This window comes from Octopus sinensis, linkage group LG8 (genome assembly GCF_006345805.1).
Source record: "Octopus sinensis linkage group LG8, ASM634580v1, whole genome shotgun sequence".
NCBI lineage: Eukaryota > Metazoa > Mollusca > Cephalopoda > Octopoda > Octopodidae > Octopus > Octopus sinensis.
Genome location: NC_043004.1, coordinates 92,928,925 through 92,956,729, shown reverse-complemented (window position 1 = coordinate 92,956,729; position 27,805 = coordinate 92,928,925). Strand labels below are relative to the sequence as shown.

Sequence of the window (27,805 nt, the reverse complement as noted above, 5' to 3'; positions counted from 1 at the left end):
AACTGTTTCCGAACAAGTTACCATTTCCCCATGGTCAGACATGTTCTCATTGAAAATTAGAAACGATCAGCACTGTTTATGTGATGATAACACAATTTCCATTTACTAAATCCTCTTACAAGTCTTTGGCCTGGGGCTAAAGTAGAAGATACTAGCCCCGGTTGCCATTCAGTGGGACTGAACCTGAAACCATGTTGTTGGGAAGCAAAATTCTCAACCACACAGTCACATGTAGTTTATCATCATCGTTTAGCGTCCACTTTCCATGCTAGCATGGGTTGGACGGTTTGACCGGGGATCTGGAAAGCCAGAAGGCTGCACCAGGCCCAGTTTTATATATATATATATATATATATATATAATATATATATATATATACACAGTTTTATATATATATATATATATATATATATATATATACATATATACACAGTTTTATATATATATATATATATATATATATATATATACAGTTTTATATATATATATATATATATACACAGTTTTATATATATATATATATACACACACACAAATATATATACACACACATTATACACACATCTCTGTTGTACAATGTAGTCGATGACGTGGTTTTGACAAAGAAGTGGAGTGAGAATAAACAACATGAAAACAATTAAGAAATGATTTAACCTAAGACAAGAACTGTACGCATGAAGAATACACAAACACACCTAAAGATATAGATATGTACATTCATAATAGCACACTAGTATGCATATTGCATACACACACTGTATACACATATATATACATGGATGTGTGTCATTCATATAAAGCAGTACAAACAGAAACCAACATCTGGAGAAAAGCACAGGCGCACACACACACATGTGCAGACAGTTGCGTGCATATGCACAGTCATATATATATATTCTTTCTAGAGTGTATACACAAGCGCATAAGACACGATGAAGTGCTGTAAATATATTTTTTAAATTTATTTTATCTAGTTTCAGCTCACGAGCTGTAGCCATGCTGGGGCACCGCCATTCTATAGAGGATTGATGAAACTAGCCAGATACAGAACTAGAGATAGCCACAAATACTTGCAACATCAACATCACACACCTAGAAAGAAAGAAAGGCAAGGAACGAGTATCCACGTGGTACATATAACTGCTAGAAATAGCAGCCGAATTTCCATCATATCACGCCGCCGTACTATTGGGAAAAGGGAAGCATATGTGAGAATGTATTCCTAGACGTACTCCTTTAGGACAGTCCTGGCTGGAACGCCTTTAACCATGAGCCTTGCTCTAATCAGGGCTGACCTGGGACTAAACAACTCACAGAGAAATACATCAATTCACACAAACATAGACATATCTACAGGCATACATACGGACTTAAAGACACATATACACACGTCTGGTGTAAAGTGAAGGTGGATGAAAATGAAAACAGGGCAATCTTTCGTTTGTAGTAGACCTTTCCGTCGATTTCCGTAAAAAAATTTTTTTTTTTACATATGGGCTTGCGGGAACTTTTGAAGTAATGAGAGCGAAAGAGACGAAGAGAAAGCGATTGTATGACGAGGGAAGTTCTTTTGAAGTTACCGTCCAGGGGAAGCATTGATGTACATGTGTATGTGTGTGTGTTTGATGGGGTGTGGGAGACAGACAGTATGTTGTGTAAGTGAAGTGCTTCTGTTAGTGTGTGTGAAGAGACAGAGTAATGTGTGAAAGAAAGAGATAACTGAAATTTTTTACTCAGTGTATGTGTATATGTATGTATATTACTTCAAAAGTTCCTGCAAGCCCATATGTAAAAAAAAATTTTTTTTTTACATATGGGCTTGCGGGAACTTTTGAAGTAATGAGAGCGAAAGAGACGAAGAGAAAGCGATTGTATGACGAGGGAAGTTCTTTTGAAGTTACCGTCCAGGGGAAGCATTGATGTACATGTGTATGTGTGTGTGTGTGTGTGTGTGTGTTTGATGGGGTGTGGGAGACAGACAGTATGTTGTGTAAGTGAAGTGCTTCTGTTAGTGTGTGTGAAGAGACAGAGTAATGTGTGAAAGAAAGAGATAACTGAAATTTTTTACTCAGTGTATGTGTATATGTATGTATATTACTTCAAAAGTTCCTGCAAGCCCATATGTAAAAAAAAATTTTTTTTTACGGAAATCGACGGAAAGGTCTACTAGAGACGAAAGATCGCCGAAAACAGAAGTGATGCAGGAAAGGCATAAGATGGTAGTGTTATAACATATGTAACAACGTTATATTGGTATATAGTAGTGGTCGTCGTGGTAAGAACGATTATAACAGCGGCGATAGGTATGACGGCAGCGGTGGCCTTGACACTCCGCTGCCAATTCTGGCCTTGGTCGTAGGCACCCCCGTTCTCTGCTTTGTCTGTGTACACACATTGTAATTTGCCGTAATCTTGTCGAAATAAATTAATGGAAAAACAAAAGCAACAACAACAACAATAACAAAAAGATCGTATTCAGGTTGGAGAGGTTATAGTAATGAGATGGTCGTAGACGTTGTTTGTGGTCATCGGAAAGAGATGCTTGATGGCGGAGGGTAATACAGGTGTCGTTGGAAATAGGTAGGTATAGCACTGGGGTGGCGTTAGAAGATATAGTCATAAGAGGGTGGCGTCAGTCGGTCGGTCGGTGAGTTGGGTGGGTAGATGGATGGGTGGTTGGGTGGGTAGTGGTGGCGGTCTTAGTCCTCGTGGCCTCCAACAGGAGATAGTTGACAAGTAGCAATGGTATTGGTGATGGTGGGTGTGGCCTTGGAAAAATAGTAGTAGTAGTAGTAGTAGTAGTCGGTGTGATTGGCACGGCCGTCGTGTATTCTTGTATTCTTAGAGCGATATTTAGTGGTGGAGGTGGTACAAAACCACGACAAGTGGCTCGTTTAGAAAAGGACGCGTCCTCCAGTTAATTAAGACATGGTCAACAACGACCGTGTGAGTGGAAGTGCGCGTGTGTGGTTACGTTTTAGTAATGTGGTGGCAGTAGTAGTAGTAGTGGTGGTGGTGGTGGTGGTAGTAGTAGTAGTAAACGGAAATAAGCCCCAGGACGCCTTACTGATTAAAAAAAAACATGTAAGCATAGATGATTGATACGTCTAATAGAAAAGGGCGTGCAACTATCGAACGTATGTGTATATATATATATATATATAGAGAGAGAGAGAGAGACACACACACACACACACACATATAATGCAACAAATAGTTATATAGGTGTGACATTTCCTGTGTATAAAACTCGCTTGTCTTCGTGTGCAAATGTGTGTGTCGAAGTACTTATCTACACACACACACACACACACGTACATTATGTGTGAACGTGACAGCGGAAAAGAAGGAAAAAAAGTGGCGTTGTAAAGAAAAAAACAGAGAGCAGGGTAAAAGAGGAAAAAAAACAACCTAAATCTTGTACATAGTAAACGTGTTAAGGAAATCATACGGCGAAAAAAATCTTCCGATTCCACGCTAAGCGTACGGTATGATGCAACGACTGGAGAAACTAACTCCAGATGATGATGATGGACACAACGTCAGATGGGATAACCCGAAACTGGACCAAACCATCGATTTCCTCACGTCCCTTAAGATCTTAATAAACTCTTCTGATCGGTCATAAAGGACGGACATAAATCTCTCTCTCTCTCTCTCTCTCTCAACAAAATTAAATCAGCATTATCCAATATTTGAGTTTTACCGTACTAATTACAAAATAAAGATATACACCTATGCATGTATATACATGTATACGAAAATCGTATATAGATGTATAAATGATCTATGACTGACACGTCCAACTAAGAATCGTAAAAAAATCCGTACGTTCAAAGGTTTATATATACATACATACATACACACACAGAGCAAGCACGAGTGATGAAATAGTTTTATACTGTGACTACAGCCATTCTATGCTATTTTTGTGTAATATATATATATGTATATATATATATATATATACATATATATATATACATATATATATATACAGAGAGAGAGATGTATATGCAGATACAAATTTATTTATAATAACATGTATTAAACAGTTTTCAAAAACCTAGCATCAGGTATACCACATAGTCAGCAGTGGGTGGGTGTTTTATCTCTCGACAAATGTCACCTCATTCATGTAACATTACAAACACACACCTTAATATCATGACGGGACTATTATATAAAATAGTCAGCCTGCTGTGTAGGACATTAAGGTTTGTGGCTAATGTAGTAATTAAACATGTTGAAACCTTCATTAATGTAACGTGCGCTATTTTGTTTAACGTTCTTTGCCGAAAGAAACTTTGCCTTTTATCTTTCCAGTGGCGATGAGATTAAAGTAGTAATCAAGTATTGAAGTCGATATAACCAACAAAACTCCACCTCCGCCATATTTCTAGCCTTGTGCTTATGTTAGGAAAGTATTTATTTTTTTGGAAAAATTGCTAGGGCGTCGAAATAAAAAAAAAATGCTTCGATGTATTCGTTCCGGTACTTTATTGCTCTCAGTTCAAATACCACACAGGTTGATTAAAAACCACGGGGACTGATTAAAACAAAGTACCGGTCAGGTACTGGGGGGTTAATGCTGGCAGAATCGTTAGCACACAGGGCAAAATGCTTAGCGGCATTTCATCTGTCTTTACGTCGAATTCAAATTCCGCCGAGGTCAACTTTACCTTTCAACCTTTCAGGGTCGATTAAATAAATAAGTACCAGCTGAGTACTAAGGTCGATGTAATCGACTAGCCCCCTTTCCGACAAAAATTTCAGGCCTTCTGTCTATAAGTAGAAAGAATTATTAATGCTTAGCGGTATTTCGTCTGCCGTTACGTTCTGAGTTCAAATTCCGCCGAGGTCGACTTGCCTTTCATCCTTTCGGGGTCGATTAAACAAGTACCAGTTACGCACTGGGGTCGATATAATCGACTTAATCTGTTTGTCTGTCCTTGTTTGTCCCCTCTGTGTGTAGCCCCTTGTGGGCAGTAAAGAAATAATAATAATTATTATTATTAAAGGCAGCGAGCTGGCAGAATTGTTAGCATGCTGAGCAATATGCTTAGGAGTATTTCGTCCGTTGCGACGTTCAAGTTCAGTGTCGAGAAATTAAGTGCCAGTTAAACACTGGGGTCGATGTAATCGTCTAGTCCCCCCCCCCACAAATTTCAGGCTTCGTTGCTATAGTAGAAAGGATTATTATTATTATTATTAAGGCAGCAAGTTGGCAGAACCATTAGCATGCCAGGTAAAATGTTCAGCAGCATTTTGTCTGCTTTATGAATTCAAATTCTGTTGAGGACGACTTTGCCTTCCAGGGTCAAGAAAATATCTACTAGTTGAGTACTGAGGTCAATGTAATCGATTACGCCCCTCCCACCTAATTTCAGGCCTTGAACCTTTAGAAGAAAGGATTTTTATTATTATTTGAGCTCATGGAATTGTTAGTATGTTGAACAAAACCCTTAGTGGCATTTCTTCTGGGTTTATATTGAGTTCATTTTTCGCCAAGGTTGACTTTGCCTTTCATCTCTTCAAGGTTGATAAAACAAATACCAGTTGAACCTGGCGTCAATGAAATCAACTTACCCACTCACCTATAATAGCTGGGGGGGCCTTATGCCAAAATTTGAAATTATCACTAATAATACATAGGCACAAGCAAGCACATTTTAAAATGAACCTTAGCTAGATTTTATCACAGAAAGTATGCTTTAGTTACAAATGAAGAAATGTTCTGAAGAGCAACAAGTGAGATTAAACAATTATCTCCAAGACACAAGCCATACACATATATGTATCACATGAAAAAATGCGAGCAAAAGAAATAATATTCTTAAGATTATAAACCTGGAAAAGTACAGGATAAGTTATTACATTTGAAAAAGTCCAGAACATCTGGTAAAGCACAGAACAAGAAAATTTTTGTTTAAAATATTGCAGCGAAGGATAAAATTTCAAAATATTTAGATTTAGTAAATCTTAGCTTTTATTAAAACTAAAAACTTTATTACAGGTTATTATTTCTATTTACTATTACATGTTACTTCTATTAAAAATTTAAAAAATAACTCAAAATATTTTTTGCACTGCAAAAAAATTTATTTTTTAAAATTACGAATTAGAAATTTGAAAATAGGTTATAAAAAATAGTAGTACATAATTAGTTAGTACAATAGATAGAATACAAAAATTAGTTATATATTACAGTAAAATCTACCTTTAACAACAAATTCACAGTACAATTTGCTTGAGTTATTGCCCAAGTTACTGCCAAGTCTTCACATTTTTAGTTTTGAACAATGCCTATTTTTTACATAATGAATTTGCCTACCATATATAATCTATTTTGTATAAAACTTTAGCTATGTTGGTACTTCTGGCTCTCATTTTTTTAAAGTATTCTAGTGTGTCAATATTTTAACAAAATGATGGAACCTTTTTTTAATTATACTCTTTGCTCTTTTACTTGTTTCAGTCATCTGACTGCGGCCATGCTGGAACACCGCCTTTAGTCGAGCAACTCAACCCCGGGACTTATTCTTTGTAAGCCCAGTACTTATTCTATCGGTCTCTTTTGCCAAACCGCTAAGTGACGGGGACATAAACACACCAGCATCGGTTGTCAAGGAATGCTAGGGGGACAAACACAGACACACAAACATACACGCACACATACATAGATATATATACATATATACGACGGGCTTCTTTCAGTTTCCGTCTGCCAAATCCACTCACAAGGCTTTTTAATATTCAAATTTTATCCTTAGCTGCAATATTTTAAGTAAAAATTTTCTTGTTCTGTACTTTATCAGATGTAATAACTTGCCCTGAATTCTTCCAAGTGTAATAACTTCTCCAGATTTATAATATTAAGAATATTATTTCTCTTGCTCACATTTCTCCATATAATCCATGTTTTTTTTCCAGACAATGCTATTATGCTAATTAATAATGTGTCAAATGTGTCAATTCACAGTGTCAATAAATTTTTTCCATACCTCAATGATGCTGGTGACATTAAAAGTCTCCTAGAACTATATTCATAAAAAAGTATACAACTATATTATCACCCTCAAATTTGAGAAACAAACACTCATAACTTTTAAAATTTCATTGCATTAAATTGATACCACGAAATTCCTCGAATTCAGCTCTATCATTTAAGCTTAATTAAAATATAGTTTGTTTTTAAAATAAAAAAGAGTTAATTAAACTTAAATCTAATTTTTTGCTTTTTTTTTTTCATGATATTTTACCTCAACTTTTTTGATACATATTTTTGTTGCATGGGACCAAAACTATAACATTTTTCATGCTTTCTTCTATCATTGAAACTAAGATATATATATATACTATTTTACTATTTTACTATTTTACTATTTTACTTGTTTCAGTCATTTGACTGCGGCCATGCTGGAGCACCACCTTTTAGTACTTATTCTATCGGTCTCTTTTTGCCGAACCGCTAAGTGACGGGGACATAAACACACCAGCATCGGTTGTCAAGCAATGCTAGGGGGACAAACACAGACACACAAACACACACATACACATATATACATATATACGACAGGCTTCTTTCAGTTTCCGTCTACCAAATCCACTCACAAGGCATTGGTCGGCCCGGGGCTATAGCAGAAGACACTTGCCCAAGATGCCACGCAGTGGGACTGAACCCGCAACCGTGTGGTTGGTTAGCAAGCTACTTACCACACAGCCACTCCTGCGCCTATATATTACTTTTAAAATAAAAAAGTTTGATTAGTGGTGTTACTCCTCTATAACGTCGCTACAAATTTTGATGTAAACTTTTTACTACTGGGCCAAATCTCAATTTTTTTTAATGCCAAAATGTAGCTAGGGACCAGTCCTCTTCAAAAATGTTAACAGTTTTCCATTTGGCTAAGAATTGAATTAGCAACAAGCTCTGAAAGATGCTGCATTTGAGTAAATTGCGGCCTTAAGAATATTATTCAACTACTATAGCAGTTGAATGATAGAGGTGAAAGTAGGTGTTGTGGCTGCATGCAATGGTTTTACTTACAAAACAAAGTAAATTATTTTTGCTGTGTAATTGAGGAGAGCAATGTTCATGCCACTTTATTCTTTCAGACCCCCTCCGAGATTGGCAAAAGGAAGTTGTCATCAAACAGGATGACCAGCTTGCAACAGAATGAACTTCTTATAGCTAGGCCTATGCATATATGTGTGTATATACTAGGCCTAAGCATATATGTATGTGTATAAATATATACGACATTCAAAATGTGACTGCGTGTGTACCGTTGGCGATTTTTTTTCCTCTGTCTTCCCTTCTCTGGATCTTTCCTTCTCCTATGTTTCCGACGAAGAGCTACACTCAAAACGTTAAAGCCTCCTTCTTTCCTGAGCGTCCAATAATACTATATTTGTTCCATGTCCTCGCGTTGTGTTTTTTTTGTGCTTTCCTGTTTGGGTTAACTTTTATATATACATATATATTTATATATATATAGGAAAGCACTGAAGGAGGCCAAACTCAACATTAAGATTGTTGAAAAGCCAGGGAGCTCCATCAGATCACAACTAAGTAGGACGTACCCCTTTGAGAATACCACAAGCATCAATGATAACTGCATTAACTGTAAAACTAAACATGTAGTCTACAACATAAGTTACATAGAGGGTATTTGCAAAGACAAGAAATACAGATAGGTGAGACATCTAGAAGCATTGCGGAATGACTAAATGAACATTTGAGACAATATGACAGCAACAAACAGTCCTCCATACTTTACCAACATGCCAAAGACGAGTGTGGAGACACACTGGGTCAACTTGACATCTACATTTTATCCAAGCACCCAAAGGACCCAATACTCAGACAAGTACAGGAGTATGTCTTCATAAATGAAACATCTCCAGTACTAAATAGGAAATATATGTAGAAGGCAGTCATACCCCAATACCCACAGTTTATACAGAGTAGTTAGTAGACTGTAATGTATATATATATATATATATATATATATATATATATATATATATATATATATATATATATATATATATCTATGCTGATGGCAATGGGAGTAATAAGAGAGAAAAAGAGGGAGGTGGTGTACAACTTTCTTGGACAGAAATTCCTGTGGTCAGCATATCGAACCAACTACTGAACACTATCATTTTTGTTTTATTTTTTACTTTAATACATACATATATATGTGTGTGTGTGTGTGTGTCTGTCTGTATATACACACACACATACATATATAAGATACAGTTTAAAATACAACAATTGCAGCACAGAATTTTGTCAGTGAACAGGTCGCGGTCTCAAAGCGACGAAAATATTTTGACAAATTAAATTTAAATGTTGAAGTGAATCTAACGGTTTTTGTGTTTCTTAAATGGCATATAAACACCTTCCATGCTGCAATTGTTTTCGTTCTAGCACGCAATCTCAGATCAGGTCACTTGCTATGCAAGTACATCTCTGTAATTGAAATACAGTTTACCCAAAATAAAACATATCTAATATAATAAATGTGAATGTCAGGGTGTCACACTTTTTCAACTTTACTCCTAGAGGCTGTAGCCCACCATATCATATCATTTTGAAATCAGGCTGACTGTGAGTAAATTAAAAAACATCCCAGGCCAAATCCAAACCTGCAACCCTGAAATTTTGGCTTCCTATGTTTCCATTACTGGGATTGCTTTCAGCGATTTGTTTTACATGATTTTTAGTAACGAATATGATCATCATTGGGATATGACTCTGGAGGAAGCAATTGCAACAAATTCCCCAAAACAAGCCAGAGATCTGTTTGCAGATCTTCCCATTAAGGGGGTTAGTTGCTTAAAAGCTACCCAATAGGGCAGCATTTAAGCAAGTATATATATATATATAGGCGCAGGAGTGGCTGTGTGGTAAGTAGCTTGTTTACCAACCACATGGTTCCGGGTTCAGTTCCACTGCGTGGCACCTTGGGCAAGTGTCTTCTACTATAGCCTCGGGCTGACCAAAGCCTTGTGAGTGGATTTGGTAGATGGAAACTGAAAGAAGCCCATCGTATATATGTATATATATGCGTGTGTGTATTTGTGTGTCTGTGTTTGTCCCCCTAGCATTGCTTGACAACCGATGCTGGTGTGTTTATGTCCCCGTTACTTAGCGGTTCGGCAAAAGAGACCGATAGAATAAGTACTGGGCTTACAAAAGAATAAGTTCCGGGGTTGAGTTGCTTGATTAAAGGTGGTGCTTCAGCATGGCCACAGTCAAATGACTGAAACAAGTAAAAGAGTAAAGAGTATATACATACACACACATCTATATATATATGTACACATTATCAGCATCATTGTTTAACGTCCTCCTTCCATGCTGGCATGGGTTAGACGGATTGACAGGAGCTGGCCAGGCAGAAGCTTGCATCAGGCTTCTGTGTGTTTTGGCAGGGGTTTACAGTTGAATGTCCTTCCTAACACCAACCATTCTGCAAAGTTGACCGAGTGCTTTTTACATGGCACAAGCACATGTGAGGTCAGTTTGGCATGGTTTTTACAGCTGGATGCCCTTCCAAACACACAAACACACAAGGTTTGATAAAAGAAATATTGGGACTGTTGCTGTGGTTAAAAAGCTAAGGTACACAGTGAAGCCACTTAGCACAGATTGACCTTGAACCCTCAGGCATGCACACAACATCATAATGTTCTCACTCATTTCTGTTGTTTATAACAGTACTTGATAATAAAGTGTATAGAGCAGTGCTTTTCAAAATTGTTGCTGGAGTGGAACCCCAAGGAAACATTCCACTGGCTCGAGGAACCCCTGTGCAATAATTTAATAGTTTTATGCACACATATCTGCACAGGAGAATTAAAAATTACTGCCGATTTTAGTAATTTTGTAACTTCTTGCGGAACCCCTGGACTGTACTGGCAGAACCCTGGTTGAAAACCACTGGTATAGAGTGTGGTCATTTCAAAGAAAATTGGGTTCCAGATGCACAGGATCTCCTTGATTGTATTGAGGAAGACAAAATTTTTGAAAACAGTCATAACAAGTGACAATCTATGGCTATGACCCAGAAACCAAAGGTCAGTCTTACACAACGGAAGACCCCCCCACCCCCGGACAAGATTTTCAAGAAAATGCAACAAGGCAGCTGACCGCTATCCCAAAGAAGGAGTGGCAAGAATGCTTCCATTGATGGAAACAATGCTGGATAAAGTGTATGGCTTCAAAAGGGGATTATTTTGAAGGAGATTAAATGCCAAATTGATGTGTTTTAGTCTTTTTTATAGCACCAATCCTCAATACTTTTTGATCAGAATCATATGTATGTGTGTGTGTATACACACAAACACAATAATAAATGGCTGAAAATATTTAATGGGAAACATCCAATACTCTTTCAATTCAATCAGTACTTTAAGACCAAAGCACACAAAATATGTATATGTGTGTGCATACACACACACACACACATATGTATATATAAATAGACATATACACAGATATGTGACTTTAATGGATATGTTAGGCAACATAACGATGGCTATTCCAATGTACAGCCTCGTCTGGCACCTGTGTCGGTGGCACATAAAAAACACCATCCAAGCATGGCCGTCTGCCAGCCTCGTCTGGCACCTGTGTCGGTGGCACATAAAAAACACCATCCGAGCATGGCCGTCTGCCAGCCTCGTCTGGCACCTGTGTCGGTGGCACATAAAATCACCCACTACACTCTCGGAGTGGTTGGCGTTAGGAAGGGCATCCAGCTGTAGAAACACTGCCAGTTCTGACTGGCCTGGTGCAGCCTTCGGGCTTGCCAGACCCCAGTTGAACCGTCCAACCCATGCTAGCATGGAAAGCGGACGTTAAACGATGATGATGATTATGGCACATTGAATAGTGAGGGATCACAGTTCATGAAATTTTGAGATGCAAATGACCAGGAAAACAACCAGCCAACTGATCAGCTAAGCGGGTAAACAGACAATCCAGATAGACTTCATACTCACCGCAAAATGAATTTTGGCACAAGGCTAGCAATTTGGGAAAGAAGAGGTAGTCAACTACACTGAACCAAGTCCTCAACTAGTACTTACTTTTACCAATCCTGAAAGGATGAAAGGCAAAGTGAACCTTGGCAGGAATTGAACTCTGAAGGTAAAGAGCTGGAAGAAAGGCTGCATAACATTTCATTTGAGCTAATGTTTCAGCCAGCTCACCACGAAATGATAAATTTAGTCTTTCTCTGGTGGAAATGTAACACTCATCATAGACTAGTTGTAACATCAGAATAAGAGCTAAGAAGGATCCAGAGATGCAAGTCAATCCACAGAAGGAAGACACAAAAGCTGAAAGTACCTTGAGCAACACATAGATTCAAAGAAATACTAGGTGACATATTCACTGAGAAGGATGAGGAAAACAACTAGGAGCTTCTGCAAGACAATCTACAGTAAATCACAGACCAGATCTGTAAATTGAACATGTTTCAAGCCAAGCAGAAAGCAAACAGGTGGTGAAATGGTATGGTAGATAGAATCATAAAAGCTAAGGTATAGGCCTGGAAAGTATACAAGAAAGAGGGAAACAATAACTGGAAGCCAGAAGAGAAAACATAACTCAAGTGTATTCAGTAAGGACATAAGCAGAAAGTAAAAGGAGTTTTGTCAATGTTCTGAAGTAAGAAGATCAACACTGTGGCATGTTATGGATCAAGATGTCATTTGTAAAAAAATATTTCCATAATGACAGCAGTAGAATTGCCCTCACTAACACTAGGAAGAAGGAGATATGCAAATGCTATTCTAAGAGGTTTCTAAATGAAGAGAATATACATGAAAGAAGATAGGATTACCCCAAGTAGATCCAACTATTAAAATTAACAATAGTTTCTCAAAAGTACAGTGAAAGCAGAGAAAAACCACTTGACCATCAGAGATAATAGCCAGTGTGTTGAAGATATCTGGCAAAGTTGAGAATGTGTTAGTCACTCACATAGTCAATCAAGAGGTACATAAGACATTTGCAAAGACTGGTATAGCAGTGTCATCATCAACAGCTAGAAGAGCAAAGATGATCATCATAAAAAGAAGCAATTATAAGAAGCATTTAATTAATAAACCAAGTTACAAAAGTAACAGAGTTATAGCACAATTAATTAGAAAGAAAATTATCTTAGATTAGATTACAGTTCAAGTTTGTACCAATACTAAGTATCACTGATCTCCTCTTTCCAGTAAGAAAACTACAGGAGAAAATATTTAGCAAAGAGCAATTCATTATACCTAGCATCTGTTGGTCTGGAAGTGGATTTGACAAGGTACCACACTCAGGAGTCTAGTAGTCATCATCATCATCGTTTAACGTCCGTTTTCCGCGCTAGCACGGGTTGGACGGTTCAACAGGGGTCTGGGAAGCCAGGGGCTGCACTAGGCTCCAGTCTGATCTGGCAGAGTTTCTACAGCTGGATGCCCTTCCTAACGCCAACCACTCCGCGAGTCTAGTTGTCACAAAATAAACTAAGTGTAGATGGAGAGCTTGTGAGAGCTGTGAAAACCATCAAAGTGAGAGTTGACAATAAGTTCAGTGAAGTATTTTTTGCACAGGTAAGGGAACTACTTCATGTTGATGCCCTAGTTCTCATAAATGAATTAAAGAATTAGAGAAGAAATTTCTAATACCAAGGTAAGGTTTAGAATTGAAAGAACTTAGAGTAAATCAAACAAAGGAGAAAGAATTAATAAACAAGAAAGGCAACAGGACACCACTGAACATGTTTAATATGCAGAAAAGGTGTTGGTAGGAACCTGATATTGTGCACACAGTGTAAACTATAACAGCAAAAGAGATGAAGAGGGATCAAGCCAGGTTGACAGAGAAGAAAAATTTTACTGTGTGCAGTAGTTAGTAGAAGCACATACAAAATAATTAAACATGCGCAAGCTTCCCAGAAGTAGACAATAGCTTCTACGACCCTGATCATCTAATGAGCAGAGAAGGATGGTGTCCTGAAACCATAATAGCCAGAGTAAGACCCAGGTGAGAAAAGGTCGGGGAGCAATTACCTCTTCTGGCAACATGAAGATTCCTTTTTAGAGTTCACTGTAGATTGTATGATGTTTATGTAATAAGTGCTATGTTAGTTAGTTAATTTTTGGCTCAAAAAGCAAGGCCATGTAGGGGGACATGGAGTATTGTACAGGGTGGTGTTCATGTAAAGAGTTCAGGCCACTTGTGGTCAAGGGAGACCTTGAACTGAGCGGTCATTGGCATCTTCACCGTCTCGTCCGGCAGCTTATTCCACGGATCCGCAACCCGGACAGAGAAAGCCCCTCTCCTTCGATTGAGATGAAATCGTTGCAGATAGAGCTTTTCGGAATGACCCCGCAGCCGACGCTCTGGAGCAGGAGTGAAGAACAGCTCTTTTGAGAGGTTACACTTTCCGCTTATGATGCTGTGAGCAAGAATGAGATCACCACGGCGGCGTCGTTATGTCACATGTTAGTGAAAAATGGGCATAGAATGTTGTGAAAGGCTAGAAAGAAATGAGGTGAACATGCTCAGCTGGATATGTAATATTAGTGTGCATAAATGATGGAGCATAAATGAGCTGAGAGTAAAACCAAGTTAAAAACAAGTGAGATTTGTGCAAGGGAGAAGTTTTTAGTTTTTATGGACATGTAATGCTTATAGAGGACATCAATTGGGTAAAGAAGTACCAAGTGATCCAAGCTGAAGGAACATTCAGAAGAAGACCAAGGAAGACATGGAAAGAAAGGTAAGAACCCTATGAAAGAGGAGACAAAGAACCACAATTGGTGGAGATGGACTGGATAAGACATCACTGAAGACTACAACTGTGTCAGCAGTCACAAATTGTATTTCATCACTCTATACCTCTCATCCCATTCTATATGTACCAAAGAGAATGGCCCAAACTATAGCGTATGGGTCACACTCTGAGAAGGTGATTGATATACACAGTAAACTAATCTATGCAATTTGCATTTCTTCTTGTCCATATTTCCTTTCAATGGGGAGAAAAGGACATTCTAGTACACAAGAAACAGCTACCAATCACAGTAATAAATACATAATGCATATGTGTGCATGTGTGTGTAAATGTACATTTCCAAAGGTCCAAGGGATTATGAAAGGAAGCACTCCGTTGGTTATGACGACGAGGGTTCCGGTTGATCCGAATCAACGGAACAGCCTGCTCGTGAAATTAACGTGTAAGTGGCTGAGCACTCCACAGACACGTGTACCCTTAACGTAGTTCTCGGGGATATTCAGCGTGACACAGAGAGTGACAAGGCCGGCCCTTTGAACTACAGGTACAACAGAAACAGGAAGTAAGAGTGAGAGAAAGTTGTAGTGAAAGTACAGCAGGGATCACCACCATCCCCTGCCGGAGCCTCGTGGAGCTTAGGTGTTTTCACTCAATAAACACTCACAACGCCCGGTCTGGGAATCGAAACCGCGATCCTATGACCGCAAGTCTGCTGCCCTAACCACTGGGCCATTGCGCCTCCATAAGGGATTATAAGAGAACATTGGTAAGTTCGGATTTTATAACATGAGGAGAATGAGGCAGAAATCTGGATAAGACAATAGTATACCAGAGATGACATGTCACTTTTGATCTGATACCTATTCTGGCTGACAGATAAGTGAACAGAAATAAGAATAAAGTGTTTTGTTTTGAAGTTCAACAAGCAACCTACAAAAGACTTGAATCCATGACCAATGAATAAATTGTTCTAATACCTTATCTGCTCAGCCATCTCACTCTGTGAATGTGAGTCATATCATAATTGTTTCACATGCTTTACATGTTGGCATGATTCAAATCAGTCACTATGGTCTGAGCCAGCTTCATTTACTGCCTTCCAAGAAAGGTTAACCCTATACATCCTCTAATATGTAAAAATGGACAAACAAACAAACAGCACAACAATAGATATACCTACACTAACCACTCCCCCTAATTTATTAGGAATTGGATGCAAAATAGCATAAGCTGGGCCCCTCCCCCCCGGCACCTGTGCAGGTGGCACGTAAAAAGCACCCACTACACTCGCGGAGTGGTTGGCGTTAGGAAGGGCATCCAGCTGTAGAAACTCTGCCAGATCAGACTGGAGGGAGCCTGGTGCAGCCCCTGGCTTCCCAGACCCCGGTCGAACCATCCAACCCGTGCTAGCATGGAGAACGGACGTTAAACGATGATGATGTTGAAACAAACTCATACATTTCACTTACCATAACTTAGGCTGGATGCCTTTCCCTAACAGTAACCACTATGTTCACTAAGGGCTACGTGGCCAAGGAGGTAAGTAGTAATGACAGTAATGATAGAAGGGGCAGATGTGGAACAAGTGTGTGATTGCAGAAAGAGAGTGAATGGGATATGTTGGTTGAAGGGGTGAAGAACTGATGGATGATAATAAAAGGGGATAAATGATAAGCATGAATGATGAATTTCAAAGCAGGTATTCCAAGAATTGGAGGCAATATAGGAGAAGGTAACAGCAGAGTGTATGAAATAAATGCACACCTGGATGTAAGTTAAAAAAAAGGAGCAAGTGATGAGTAGCAATAAAGGGAGAAACAAATGTCGATGGACTGTGATAGAGAGGGAAGAGAGCACCATGGTTAGCCATCATAGCATGAGAAGTGGAACTATCATCATCATCGTTTAACATCCGTTTTCCATGCTAGCATGGGTTGGACGGTTCAACTGGGGTCTGGGAAGCCAGGAGGCTGCACCAGGCCCAGTCTGATCTGGCAGTGTTTCTACAGCTGGATGCCCTTCCTAACGTCAACCATTCCGTGAGTGTAGTGGGTGATTTTTACGTGCCAGACAGGGCTGGCAAACGACCACGGTCGGATGGTGCTTTTTACGTGCCACCGACACGGAGGCCAGTCATGGCGGCGCTGGCAACGGCCACATTCAGATGATTCTCTAATGTGCCACTGGCACTGGTATCACAAAACAATTTTGCTATTGTGCTGTAGATAGTCATGTTTTGCAGAAATATAGGGCTACTACAGTCCTTTTTACAGAGCTTGATCCAAGTTTTACTAGCTTTAAAAGTTCTTTGGAGATAATTGATAAAGTGTTCGATATTATAGACTTCAGAAAAACAAGAGATAATCAAATATGCCTCTTGTAATGTGGCTTTTTTCTCTTCTTTTTACCAGCTGAGTCTAAAGGAAAAAGCAATGTCTGTGACACCCGTAGGTATTCTGAAACCAGTAAGGCTGACCATTTCAACTGCTGTAGGTCAACACCAGTAGGAAAGGCAGGAGCAAGGAGGAGATTTCAAAGTGGTGATGTTCTGGGGCGAAATGACTGGTCAGAGTGGCTAATGTAAGGTGATGTGGGGTGGGAGTGGACACAATAAGTGTGGTAAAAGGAGGAGAGATGGATGGGGTCAACAGTACCTGAGTGGTGGAGATGTGATACCAGTCACAGTAGAGGCTCTTATAGCAGCAATATAAGGGCAGAAAGAGGAAACAGCATGCTAGTAATCCAGAAGCTGGAGTGTGTCCTTTTATGATTGAATGCCACTCACTCGAGTGGTCCTTCCTTGGTTGCAGTGCAGGATATCTGTATATTTACAGTATATATGGCAGCACTGTCCAACATGTGGATGCAGTACTTCATTGTGAACCTCACCTGAGCCTTGTAGAGTGAGTGACTATTGGGGACTGAAATAACTTTTGGCTCCGCGGAGAAAGGCTAGTCTTTGGGATGTAGTCCTAGCTAGGCTAAGAAAGTGCTTCTACCAGGAGAGAGGGGGGCTCTAGCTGAGTGCTGCACATGTCTAGAGGAGAAGGGTGCAGTGGTATTTTCTTTCTATGAGTGGTGCTAGAGTATTTTTACTGCTAAAAGAGACAAAGCTGGTACAGAGAGCGCTCTCAAGATGTTTGTTATGAAATCAATACAGGTTGCATATGGATGAAGCATGATCAGCAAAACTTAGGAGGAATGAAGAGTCATGCCATCTGCATAAGACTGTGTTGGTTGTAGCAGCAACTAGGTCAATAATGTATAGAAAGAATAGAGAGGGGAGGACAACCTGAACCCCCTAACATACAGAGAAATCAATACAGGTTAAGTATAGAGTAAGAATTTTTAGCATTGGTACAGAAGAGACCTTCAGAGTTAATGCTCACCTTTCAGGGTGTTAACGGTTGAAATAAACCCTATGAGCCAATGAAGCAACCACTATGCAATCACTCAAGCTGCTACAAACAGCAGCTAAATCACCCACCTTCACAAGGTCTTTAATAAGGAAGAACACACAAAATACACTATAAATGTTAACTAATAGAGGAAAAAAGATAAAACATGGGCATAGCTAGAACACCTTTAATGATAAATCTATTCAGGCTGAATGAGATTAAACAATCAGTACCCAACAAATTGGTTCTATACATATCAAGAAAATCCCAACCTCAAAACAACATGCAACTAGAACACTAAAGGTTGCTATAAATGCTTGACCTCACCAAGATCAAGGATCTCTCCTTTGAAAACACAAGCACAACATAGCAAAAACTACCCCACAAAGACTGGCCTTGCTCTTCACAGACAGAAAATACTTCAACAACAATTACTAAGCCTCTAGGAAGCCCATGTGAGACCCACAAAGTGCTTCTCCCACACCTGCAACATAGAGACAGGCATCCTAACTACATAAATATTTTTAAGGTCACCAAATTAATTGGTATGAAATTACTCCTTTGGATCACAGATCATCTACCTCCTTTTTTTAAGGTCACCAAATCAATTCAGTATGAAATTGCTCCTCTGGATCACAGATAAACTGCTTCTTTTCCCTACTTTTTCCTAGCACTACTACTGTGAGCTCTGATCCTTGGAGCTGACTAGTCCTATGCCATTCTACTCACACTTCTGATTCGCTCACTTCTCATCACTCATACTGCATCCCCCAACCAAAACTAACACTAAACACTAAATTCTAGAATGTCAGCCCTTTAGAATTCCTCCCCACAATAATCAAGGATTAGATTGACCCTCACTGCACAGGAACTGAATATACTGAAGTTCAGTGGCTGGAAACCAAGTTAATTCATTTTTGATCATGGGGTACTTTCAGGAATTCTCCATATATCATGTGACACAGGACGCACATTTTATTTTTATTGGCCAATATAAAGAGGTTAAAAGAACTGATTTATGTATGATTAGCATGTGGAATGTAATTAATCAGCACAATGAGGATTAGCTATATCATTTCAGTCTTGCAAATCCCAAAAGGCCTGCAAAGAAAATAAGCACAGACTCTTTTTGTGAACATTAAAAAAAAATATTCTGAGAAAGAAAAAAAAACTACGTGGTGAGTAGCTTGCTTACCAACCACATGGTTCCAGGTTCAGTCCCACTGCGTGGCACCTTGGACAAGTGTCTTCTACTATAGCCTCTGGCCGACCAAAGCCTTGTGAGTGGATTTGGTAGACAGAAACTGAAAGAAGCCGGTCATATATATGTATATGTGCATGTATGTTTGTGTGTCTGTGTTTGTCTCCCTAGCATTGCTTGACAACCGATGCTGCTGTGTTTATGTCCCCGTGACTTAGCGGTTCGGCAAAAGAGACCGATAGAATAAGTACTGGGCTTACAAAGAATAAGTCCCGGGGTCGAGTTGCTCGACTAAAGGCGGTGCTCCAGCATGGCCGCAGTCAACTGACTGAAACAAGTAAAAGAGTAAAAAAGATATATGCATGCTTTGATTTGCACAAGAGGGCATCTATCCAAATTTGATTTACACACCATCACGTACACAACTCGTAATTATCATTTACTCTTGGTCAACTTGATCCAGCAGACCTATTACTGAAGGCAATTTCACCATGAAAATCCCATCTTTTCGGAAGTATGTAAGACTACATAATTCAACATGCCCTTTGCTTTCTCAAGATGATAGGAATGCGATTTGAAGGTGACCTAACAGTAGATCAAATGACCATGTAGAGATTCCTATGTTGTTTCATCAACACACAACTGATGATCATGACGATAATGATGTTTAGAGCCAAGTCAGCAGTATTTATGATGCAAGATGTTCCAACCTATGACCACCCTATTATTTTTATTCAGAGTTTTTCTGGGGCTATATTATCCAATGTTCCCATTTTCTATAAGGTGATATTCGAGGGAAATTTAGCTGCTTTTTCTAACAGGTCTAGTGACCACGTAAAGACACTACCTTTGCGATGTCACTAATAAGTATGTATGTCCATAATAGTTGTGTGGTTAAGAAGTTCACTTCCCAACCACATGGTTTCAAGTTCAGTCCCATTGTGAAGCACATGGAACATGTGCCTTTGACCACATTAGGTCTATTCTTTGCCATGATGGTCACCACACAGAAATATTTCAAATAAAGAACTTTATCAAGTATTGTATAAGACATTAAAATTTACTTTTGATTTGGTGTAATTTATCTAAAACATTAGTAACTTTCTTGGTTTCATGAAACTCTGTTGATAATGAAAACTTTGGCATAGACAACTGCCAGTCCATCTGGAGCATGTTGTGCATCTAAAAATACAAATATAACTTCTCTATGTGTATCACTATATACCGTCTATCTTTTACTTGTTTCAGCCATTGGATTGCAGCCATGCTGGAGCACCACCTTGATGGATTTTAGTCAAACTCATCAACACCAATAGTTATTTATTTTAAGTCTCATACATTATATTGGTCTCTTTTGCCAAAGCACTAGGTTACAGGGATGTAAACAATACTGGTTGTCAAACAGTGGATAGGGATAAACACACATGTACATACACACACATATATATATATATCATCATCATTTAGCGTCCGCTTTCCATGCTAGCATGGGTTGGATGGTTCAACTGGGGTCTGTGAAGCCAGAAGGCTGCATCAGGCCCAGTCTGATCTGGCAGTGTTTCTACGGCTGGATGCCCTTCCTAACGCCAACCACTCCGCGAGTGTAGTGAGTGCTTTTTACATGCCACCGACACAGGTGCCAGACGGAGCTGGCAAACGGTTCATACATACATACAATGGGCTTCTGCAGAGGTTGCCAGCAATCAAATTTACTCACAAGGCATTGGTCACCCTGAGGTTATAGTAGAAAAACACTTGAAGATGTGCAGTGAGACTGAACCCAAAATTACATGGTGGCAAAGTGAGCTTCTTAACCACAGAGCCATGTCTACATACATATTTAAAGCGATATTTTTGTAAGATGAAAGATACAAGGAATCTGGAATATTCATGCCTGTCTGCAAACAGAAGTGAAACTGCTTCATAGTTTCACTAAGGGGATAAAATTTTTCAGAATACTTTGCAAGCCATAAACCTACAGATTTAAACTCACAAAAAAGTGATGATAATCATTTCTTATATAGAACAAGACCACAAATATTTATACAAATCAACACCACTACTCGATTTGTAACTTATGTGATCAGCCCCTAAAGTAATAGGCCTCTGCATGATTTGAACTCAGAATGTAAGGCCATAACTAGATACCTGTTCCGCCATCCACTGCCCCAAATGGCCTCCAAATAAAAATTGTTTTGATGACTTACATAGGCACAAATCCCCTCAACTATGCAGGTGACAGCTTTCAATCTTGTATGAAGGCCCACCCCACATTACACGTCTACAATTATCACCCTTCCCCCATCATCGTACTAATGGATATAAAGTAAACATTGAACCCAGCTGAATTCGAACTCTGACCGTAAAGGGACTTAACTGTACAGTGCAAAGGTACGTTAGTGACTCAGCCAATCAACTCTTCACCTGCAACAGTGGTTGTTTACCGTCAAGAAAAAGGGGGCGTGTTGTTTAAACGCTTCCATCGGATCCGGTATATCACGGGTCCTTTTATCGAGACCTCACACCCTTATTGACACGAAAGCGCAATAAGTAACAATAAAGGTAATTAACGATTTCCTAAAGTGGACACAAGGTGTGTAGTCAATTAAACTGACACGACTGAGAATTAATTCACCGACTCCGGGTCGGATTAAAGGCAAGATATTGTTTATGTGACGTGTAGTCACCAAGTTAAAATTTCGAAAGTCATTTTGTCCGCCTCTCTACTGATTTGTCAGTTCACTGCCGCCGATAATATTAATAGCTTCAAGGCCAGAAATATCGGGACAGACGTTGTACTTGACTTAATAACCATCCCCCGAGGGATAAAAAGTAAAGTCGATTTCACTGCAATACTCCGATAATTCTCTCTCTCTCTCTCTCTCTCTGAGTCTGCGATCCCAGCAATAATTTATTACAGAGCCACACAGCTTTTCTTCGTTTATAATGATATATATATATATATATATATATTAAACCGAAGGATCGCCTATATATATATATATATATATATATATATATATATATATATATATATATATATATTAGTAGCTATTTAAATGTTACTGGTACCAATGAATGACAGCCAGATAAAATAAGAAACGAAAACGAGTCGGAGAGAAAGCCTTAAACGTGTCGATTGGTCTGCTGAAATAACAGCCAAATTCCCACAATTATATACATATATATATATATAACGGTGTGATAAGATGGAATGCTTCAAAGCATACGTCTGCTCGATTAAAAGCTAACCTGGGGTTAAACAACAGTAAAGACGAAATCGTACCAGTCGGGACGTGAACGAAATATAGTAAGGGATTTAGTCCGGTGCTTTACAACTCGAGTCGGAGATTTCAAGGACGACTTTTACAGAGGGAGGTTTATAATCGACTGAGTTAGACTTCAGTACACTTCAATGGCTTATCTCAGTGATTAGACGAGTGGAGGGGGCTAAGTCGAACCTGGCAGAATTTGAACCTAGAATATAGGAGATTAATAATTGCAATAATGATGATGTGGTGGTGGTGGTTGCTTTTTAACAGGAACAAGACACAGCATTTTATGGGAGTGGGTATAGTCGAGCAAATCGAACTAGTATTTGTCTGGTGTTTGTGTTTTACCAATACCGGAAGAATGAAAAGCTGCTAAGTTGGGTCCGATGAAATTTGAACAAAAAATACCTGAAGGAAAACCATTATCGTTTCTTTATTTGCCACAAAGACGATGATAATAATAACAATTATTTCTAAATTAAGCATAAGGCCACAAATTTTGAGGGGTGGGGCATAGACTCGCACAGATGTTATCGACGCCGGAAGGAAGAAAGGCAAAAAATCAACTCCGGTAAATAGGAATCCAGAATGTAAAAAAGGTAAAACAACAACAATAAGAGTAATAATAATAATGATGATGATAGCGATTTCTTTATTTACCACAAGGGCACCGCAAATAAAACAAATAATCAATACGTACCGAGTGCTACTTCGCAGGCCTTCTTCAACTGGGTGTGATATGTCTTTTTGATTTCCTTGTCAGCCAAGATTTTCTCAAGAGCTCGGGTTAAAAACATGGCTTTTACTTTTTCTGTATCATGCATAATTCAGAAGAAGCTGGCCGATATTTGGGAAGATACGACATCGATGAAAATAGTAATGGTCTTACTAGGTACTTGGTGGTGTAAAGATGTTGGGCATCGGTGTTGGCCGTTATGACATTGAACTGGCTTGCTGGTGGTGGTGGTGGTGAAGGGAATAATGATGATGATGACGAAAGAGGAAGATCCCGATCGGAAAATGTGTGGATGGATAGATTTAGTATTTTTGTTCCTATAGTTCTTGTTGCGTACGTAGACGACATGCAGCAGACTGCAAACCTGTATGTAGAAGGATAGATAGATAGATAGATAGATAGATAGATAGATAGATAGATAGATAGATAGATAGATAGATAGATAGATAGAATATGCTTACGAATGGGTGTGTTAAGTATGCGAATTTGTTCAAATGAGTTGAACATATGAACAAAAGGTGTGTATATATAAAATGAATGGGTAATACAGAATATATATATATATATATATGTGTGTGTGTGTGTGTGTGTGTGTGTGAAGACATACAGGTGTGTTACTTGTATTTGCATACGCTTATGTGATTGCTTTGATATACTGAATGCATATACGTATAGCCTGTGTAGAATATATATATATATATATATATAGATAGATAGATAGATAGATAGATAGATAGGGACGGAGGGATTCTGTAGAAATATAGTATCTACAGTCATGCGGGTATGTAGAATATAGATATGTAATGTGTGTGTGTACGGAAAGATAGTTACAGGTATGCGTATGTAGATGTTATATACGGGTGCGTATGGACAGGAAATAGGTACATATGTGTATACTCACGTACGTGTTTAATGTAGGTACTCAGAATTATAAAAATATATAGATATAACTATATGCCGTTTCTCTTTGCCCTCTCTTCCCTAATCTAATATGTAGTAGTAGTAGCAGCAGTTGAATTTTTTCTTTTAATTTCGGTTTATCTGTTTTCTTCTTCACACTCTCCCTATTTACACATACACACAAATATATATATATATATATATATAATATATATATATATATATATAGATAGATAGATATATATAGGTATATATATGTGTGTATATGTGTATAGATATGTGATATATCCGCTTCTAAGTGGGAGAGGTAGTAATAATAATAATGATAATGATAATAATAATGACAACAACAATAATAGTTAATAACAGTCGTCTTCTTCCTGGCTGAGGTGTTTTCCGTAGGTGGTAGAAAGTTAACAGAAGAAATATATATTCGTGTAACTCACAATATCCAGTTCAGGTAAAAAGTAAGAAACTGAGTCAGAGAGATTAAAGGTAGGTGTGATATATATTTCAGTATATCTGGATATATTTATGCGTATATATGTATATTTATAAGCTAAGCAGAATATCGATAAATTATATAATGTTTGTTGGGTGTCTGCAGATTGTTTTGGGGGGTTTCTTTAGGCTTTTTTTCCCTGTGTGTGTGTGTGTATATATATCTCCCACCGACTCCAGCTCCGGCTAGCTGATTCTTCTGCTGCTACCCTCCGCCGCCATCATAAACACTGACACGTGATCACCGAGATAGCATATGACGTCTAGCTTGACTCGGCCGGCCCCTCACGTTCACATTTCAAACACGCATTAGGAACTTCAGCCGAACAACAACCATTCGACCAGTGTGTATCTCTCTCTCTCTCTCTCTCTCTCTCTTTAATCTTTTACTTCTTTCTGTCATTAGATTGCGGCCATGCCTTGAACAATCTTAGTCGAACAAATCGACTCCAGTACTTATTATATTTTTTGAAGACTGATACTTATTCTATCGGTCTTTATCGTCGAACCGCTACCTTATAAGTGACGTAAACACGCTAACACCTGTTTTCAAGTGGTGGTGGACAAACACAGATACAAAGACATATACACACATTCACACATACATGAATGCATATATATATATATATATATATTATATATATATATATTCATACATATGCGTGTGTGTGTACAACGGGATTCTTTCAATTTCTGTCTACCAAATCCTGTTGGCCCAAAGCTGTAGTAGAAGACATTTGCCCAAGGTGCCAAGCAGTGGGTCTGAACCCAGAACCATGTGGTTGGGAAGGAAATAAAATACACACACGCAAGCACACACACACACACACATATATGTATATACATAAATATATAAATATGTATTTATATGTGTGTGTGTGTTATGCATTATATATGAATGTGTATATATATATAATTCATTTGGTTTATTATATATATTATTTAGGTTATATGTACCATCATCATCATCATCATTTAATGTCCATCTTCCATGGTAGTATGGACCGGACAGTTTGACAGGATCCATTAAACCAGAGGACTTCATTGAGATCCAACATCTGTTTTGAAATGGTTTCTATAGTTGTATGTCTTTCTTAACGCCAACCACTTAATACGTGTGTGTGTGATCATCCTCATCATTTAATGTCCTCTTTTCTACACTTGCATGAGTTGGACCCTTCAACAAGAACAAATAAGCCAGAGCATTGGGCCAGATTCTATGTCTGTTTCAACATGGTTTCTACAGATAGATACCCTTTCTAATGCCAACCACTTAACATAGTGTACTGGATGCTTTTTACGTGGTATCAGTACCAGTGAGGTTGCCAAGTACCTGCAAGATAAGACTCCTCAACTGAGTAGGGTGCAGAATGGAAAGATAAGAAACTAGGAGCAGGTGTCTTATGCAATGTATGTATATATATATATATATATAAATAAATATAAGAGAATGGTCACTATGTGGCTCATTCTAGCACTAGAAAATCCAAAAGGTTTCAACCACAAAAATACATGTTTCCCATGAAAGTCAGTACGATTGTTAGCTCACACGAACAGGGCAAATAAAAAATAACAAAAATACAGATTATTTTGGGACAATTGTTTCGCTATTAATGAATTAAATGTAATTTTACTTACAAAAAACCCACTTGTAGCTCCTCAGCCAAAACTATCTGGATGAAATCCACTCAATCACACGCCAGATTTTACCATAACGATAAATACACGTGTGGTTCAATTGATTACATCCAACGTTATAATATATATATATTACTCTTTTACTTGTTTCAGTAATTTTACTGTGGCCATGCTGGAGCACCACCTTTAGTCGAGCAAATCGACCCCAGGACTTATTGTTTGTAAGTTTAGAACTTATTCTATCGGTCTCTTCTGCTGAACCGCTAAGTTATGGGGATGTAAACACACCAGCATCGGTTGTCAAGCGATGTTGGGTGGACAAACACAGATACACAAACATACACACACACACATATATGTATATATATATATATATATATATATATACGATGGGCTTCTTTCAGTTTCTGTCTACCAAATCCACTCACAAGGCTTTAGTTGGCCTGAGGCTATAGTAGAAGACACTTTCCCAAGGTGCAATGCAGTGGGACTGAGCCCGGAACCATGTGGTTGGTAAGCAAGCTACTTACCACACAGTCACTCCTATACCTATATATAAATAATGCATATTATATGCATTATTTATATATATATGTCATGGATATACATATATCTATATGTGTGTGTATGTGCATTTATATGTAATTATGTCTATGCCCAGTGATAGCATGACCAATGGTTTTGCATCCACAAAAGGCTTAGCTCCCATGAACATCTCATCAGACTCCAAAGCCAAAGACAAATGTAACTCTTCACCATTGGGAGGCAGGAATTCGTTATGGTCATTTGGTCAGTAAGTCATCAAATAAGGCTGACCTGATATATTTCCCGGCTTGGAAATATATTATATATCTTATATATACCATCCTCATCATTTATTGTCCATCTTCCATGGTAGCATGGATTGCACAGTTTGATAGGCCTTCAAATTGCACCTGTACAAGCACAGTTATTCTTTCAGAATTCTGGAACGATGATTTGTCACATCCCCAGCCAATCATGTGTGGCACCTCAGAGACGAAGGGACCCCATACAATATCACATGAAGGATATTGTATAATATTGTATATCATGTGAAGGATAATGTGGCCAGGATCCTACATTAACAGGAGCAAATACTGCAAGCTTTACATAGCCGAGTGAACAAGGATACTCAGAAACTACCTAAAGCTTGTATCACTGAATACTCAGCAGGAGATTTACAACTCCATTTCAAACACTACCTGCTGCAAGCATGAGGTTCCTTATTCTCCAATTAGATCCAGAAGATCCCTGTTCCACCACCATCATTTAGCCCAGATGAACTGGTCTAAGGGAGATAATCCGTCTCTGCTGACCCTGGAGTATTTATTCTTTAG

General features: G+C 38.5%; 1 protein-coding gene and 1 long non-coding RNA gene across 11 annotated transcripts in view; both read right to left on the bottom strand.

Annotated features, from left to right (window-relative positions):
• The window catches only part of LOC115214926 (brefeldin A-inhibited guanine nucleotide-exchange protein 1), a 201,812-nt gene extending 176,755 nt beyond the window's left edge, over positions 1 to 25,057 (bottom strand). For 9 of the 10 annotated variants that reach the window (XM_036505600.1, XM_036505598.1, XM_036505597.1 and 6 more), the window contains exons 1-2: positions 24,314 to 25,057; positions 23,373 to 23,772 (exon numbers count right to left, since the gene is read on the bottom strand). In XM_036505600.1, the coding sequence (XP_036361493.1) occupies positions 23,373 to 23,496 (124 nt within the window). In that variant the 5' untranslated portion in view covers positions 23,497 to 23,772; positions 24,314 to 25,057. Of the gene's footprint in view, positions 1 to 23,372; positions 23,773 to 24,309 lie in introns of all 10 variants that reach the window. The other variant, XM_036505599.1, reaches the window with a different exon arrangement.
• On the bottom strand, positions 35 to 10,515 carry LOC118764632. Its single transcript, XR_005000451.1, has 3 exons — positions 10,335 to 10,515; positions 5,519 to 5,523; positions 35 to 45 (listed from the first exon to the last, which is right to left on the bottom strand). It is a non-coding gene; the product is annotated as an uncharacterized LOC118764632 (long non-coding RNA).
• Positions 25,058 to 27,805: the final 2,748 nt, after the last annotated feature.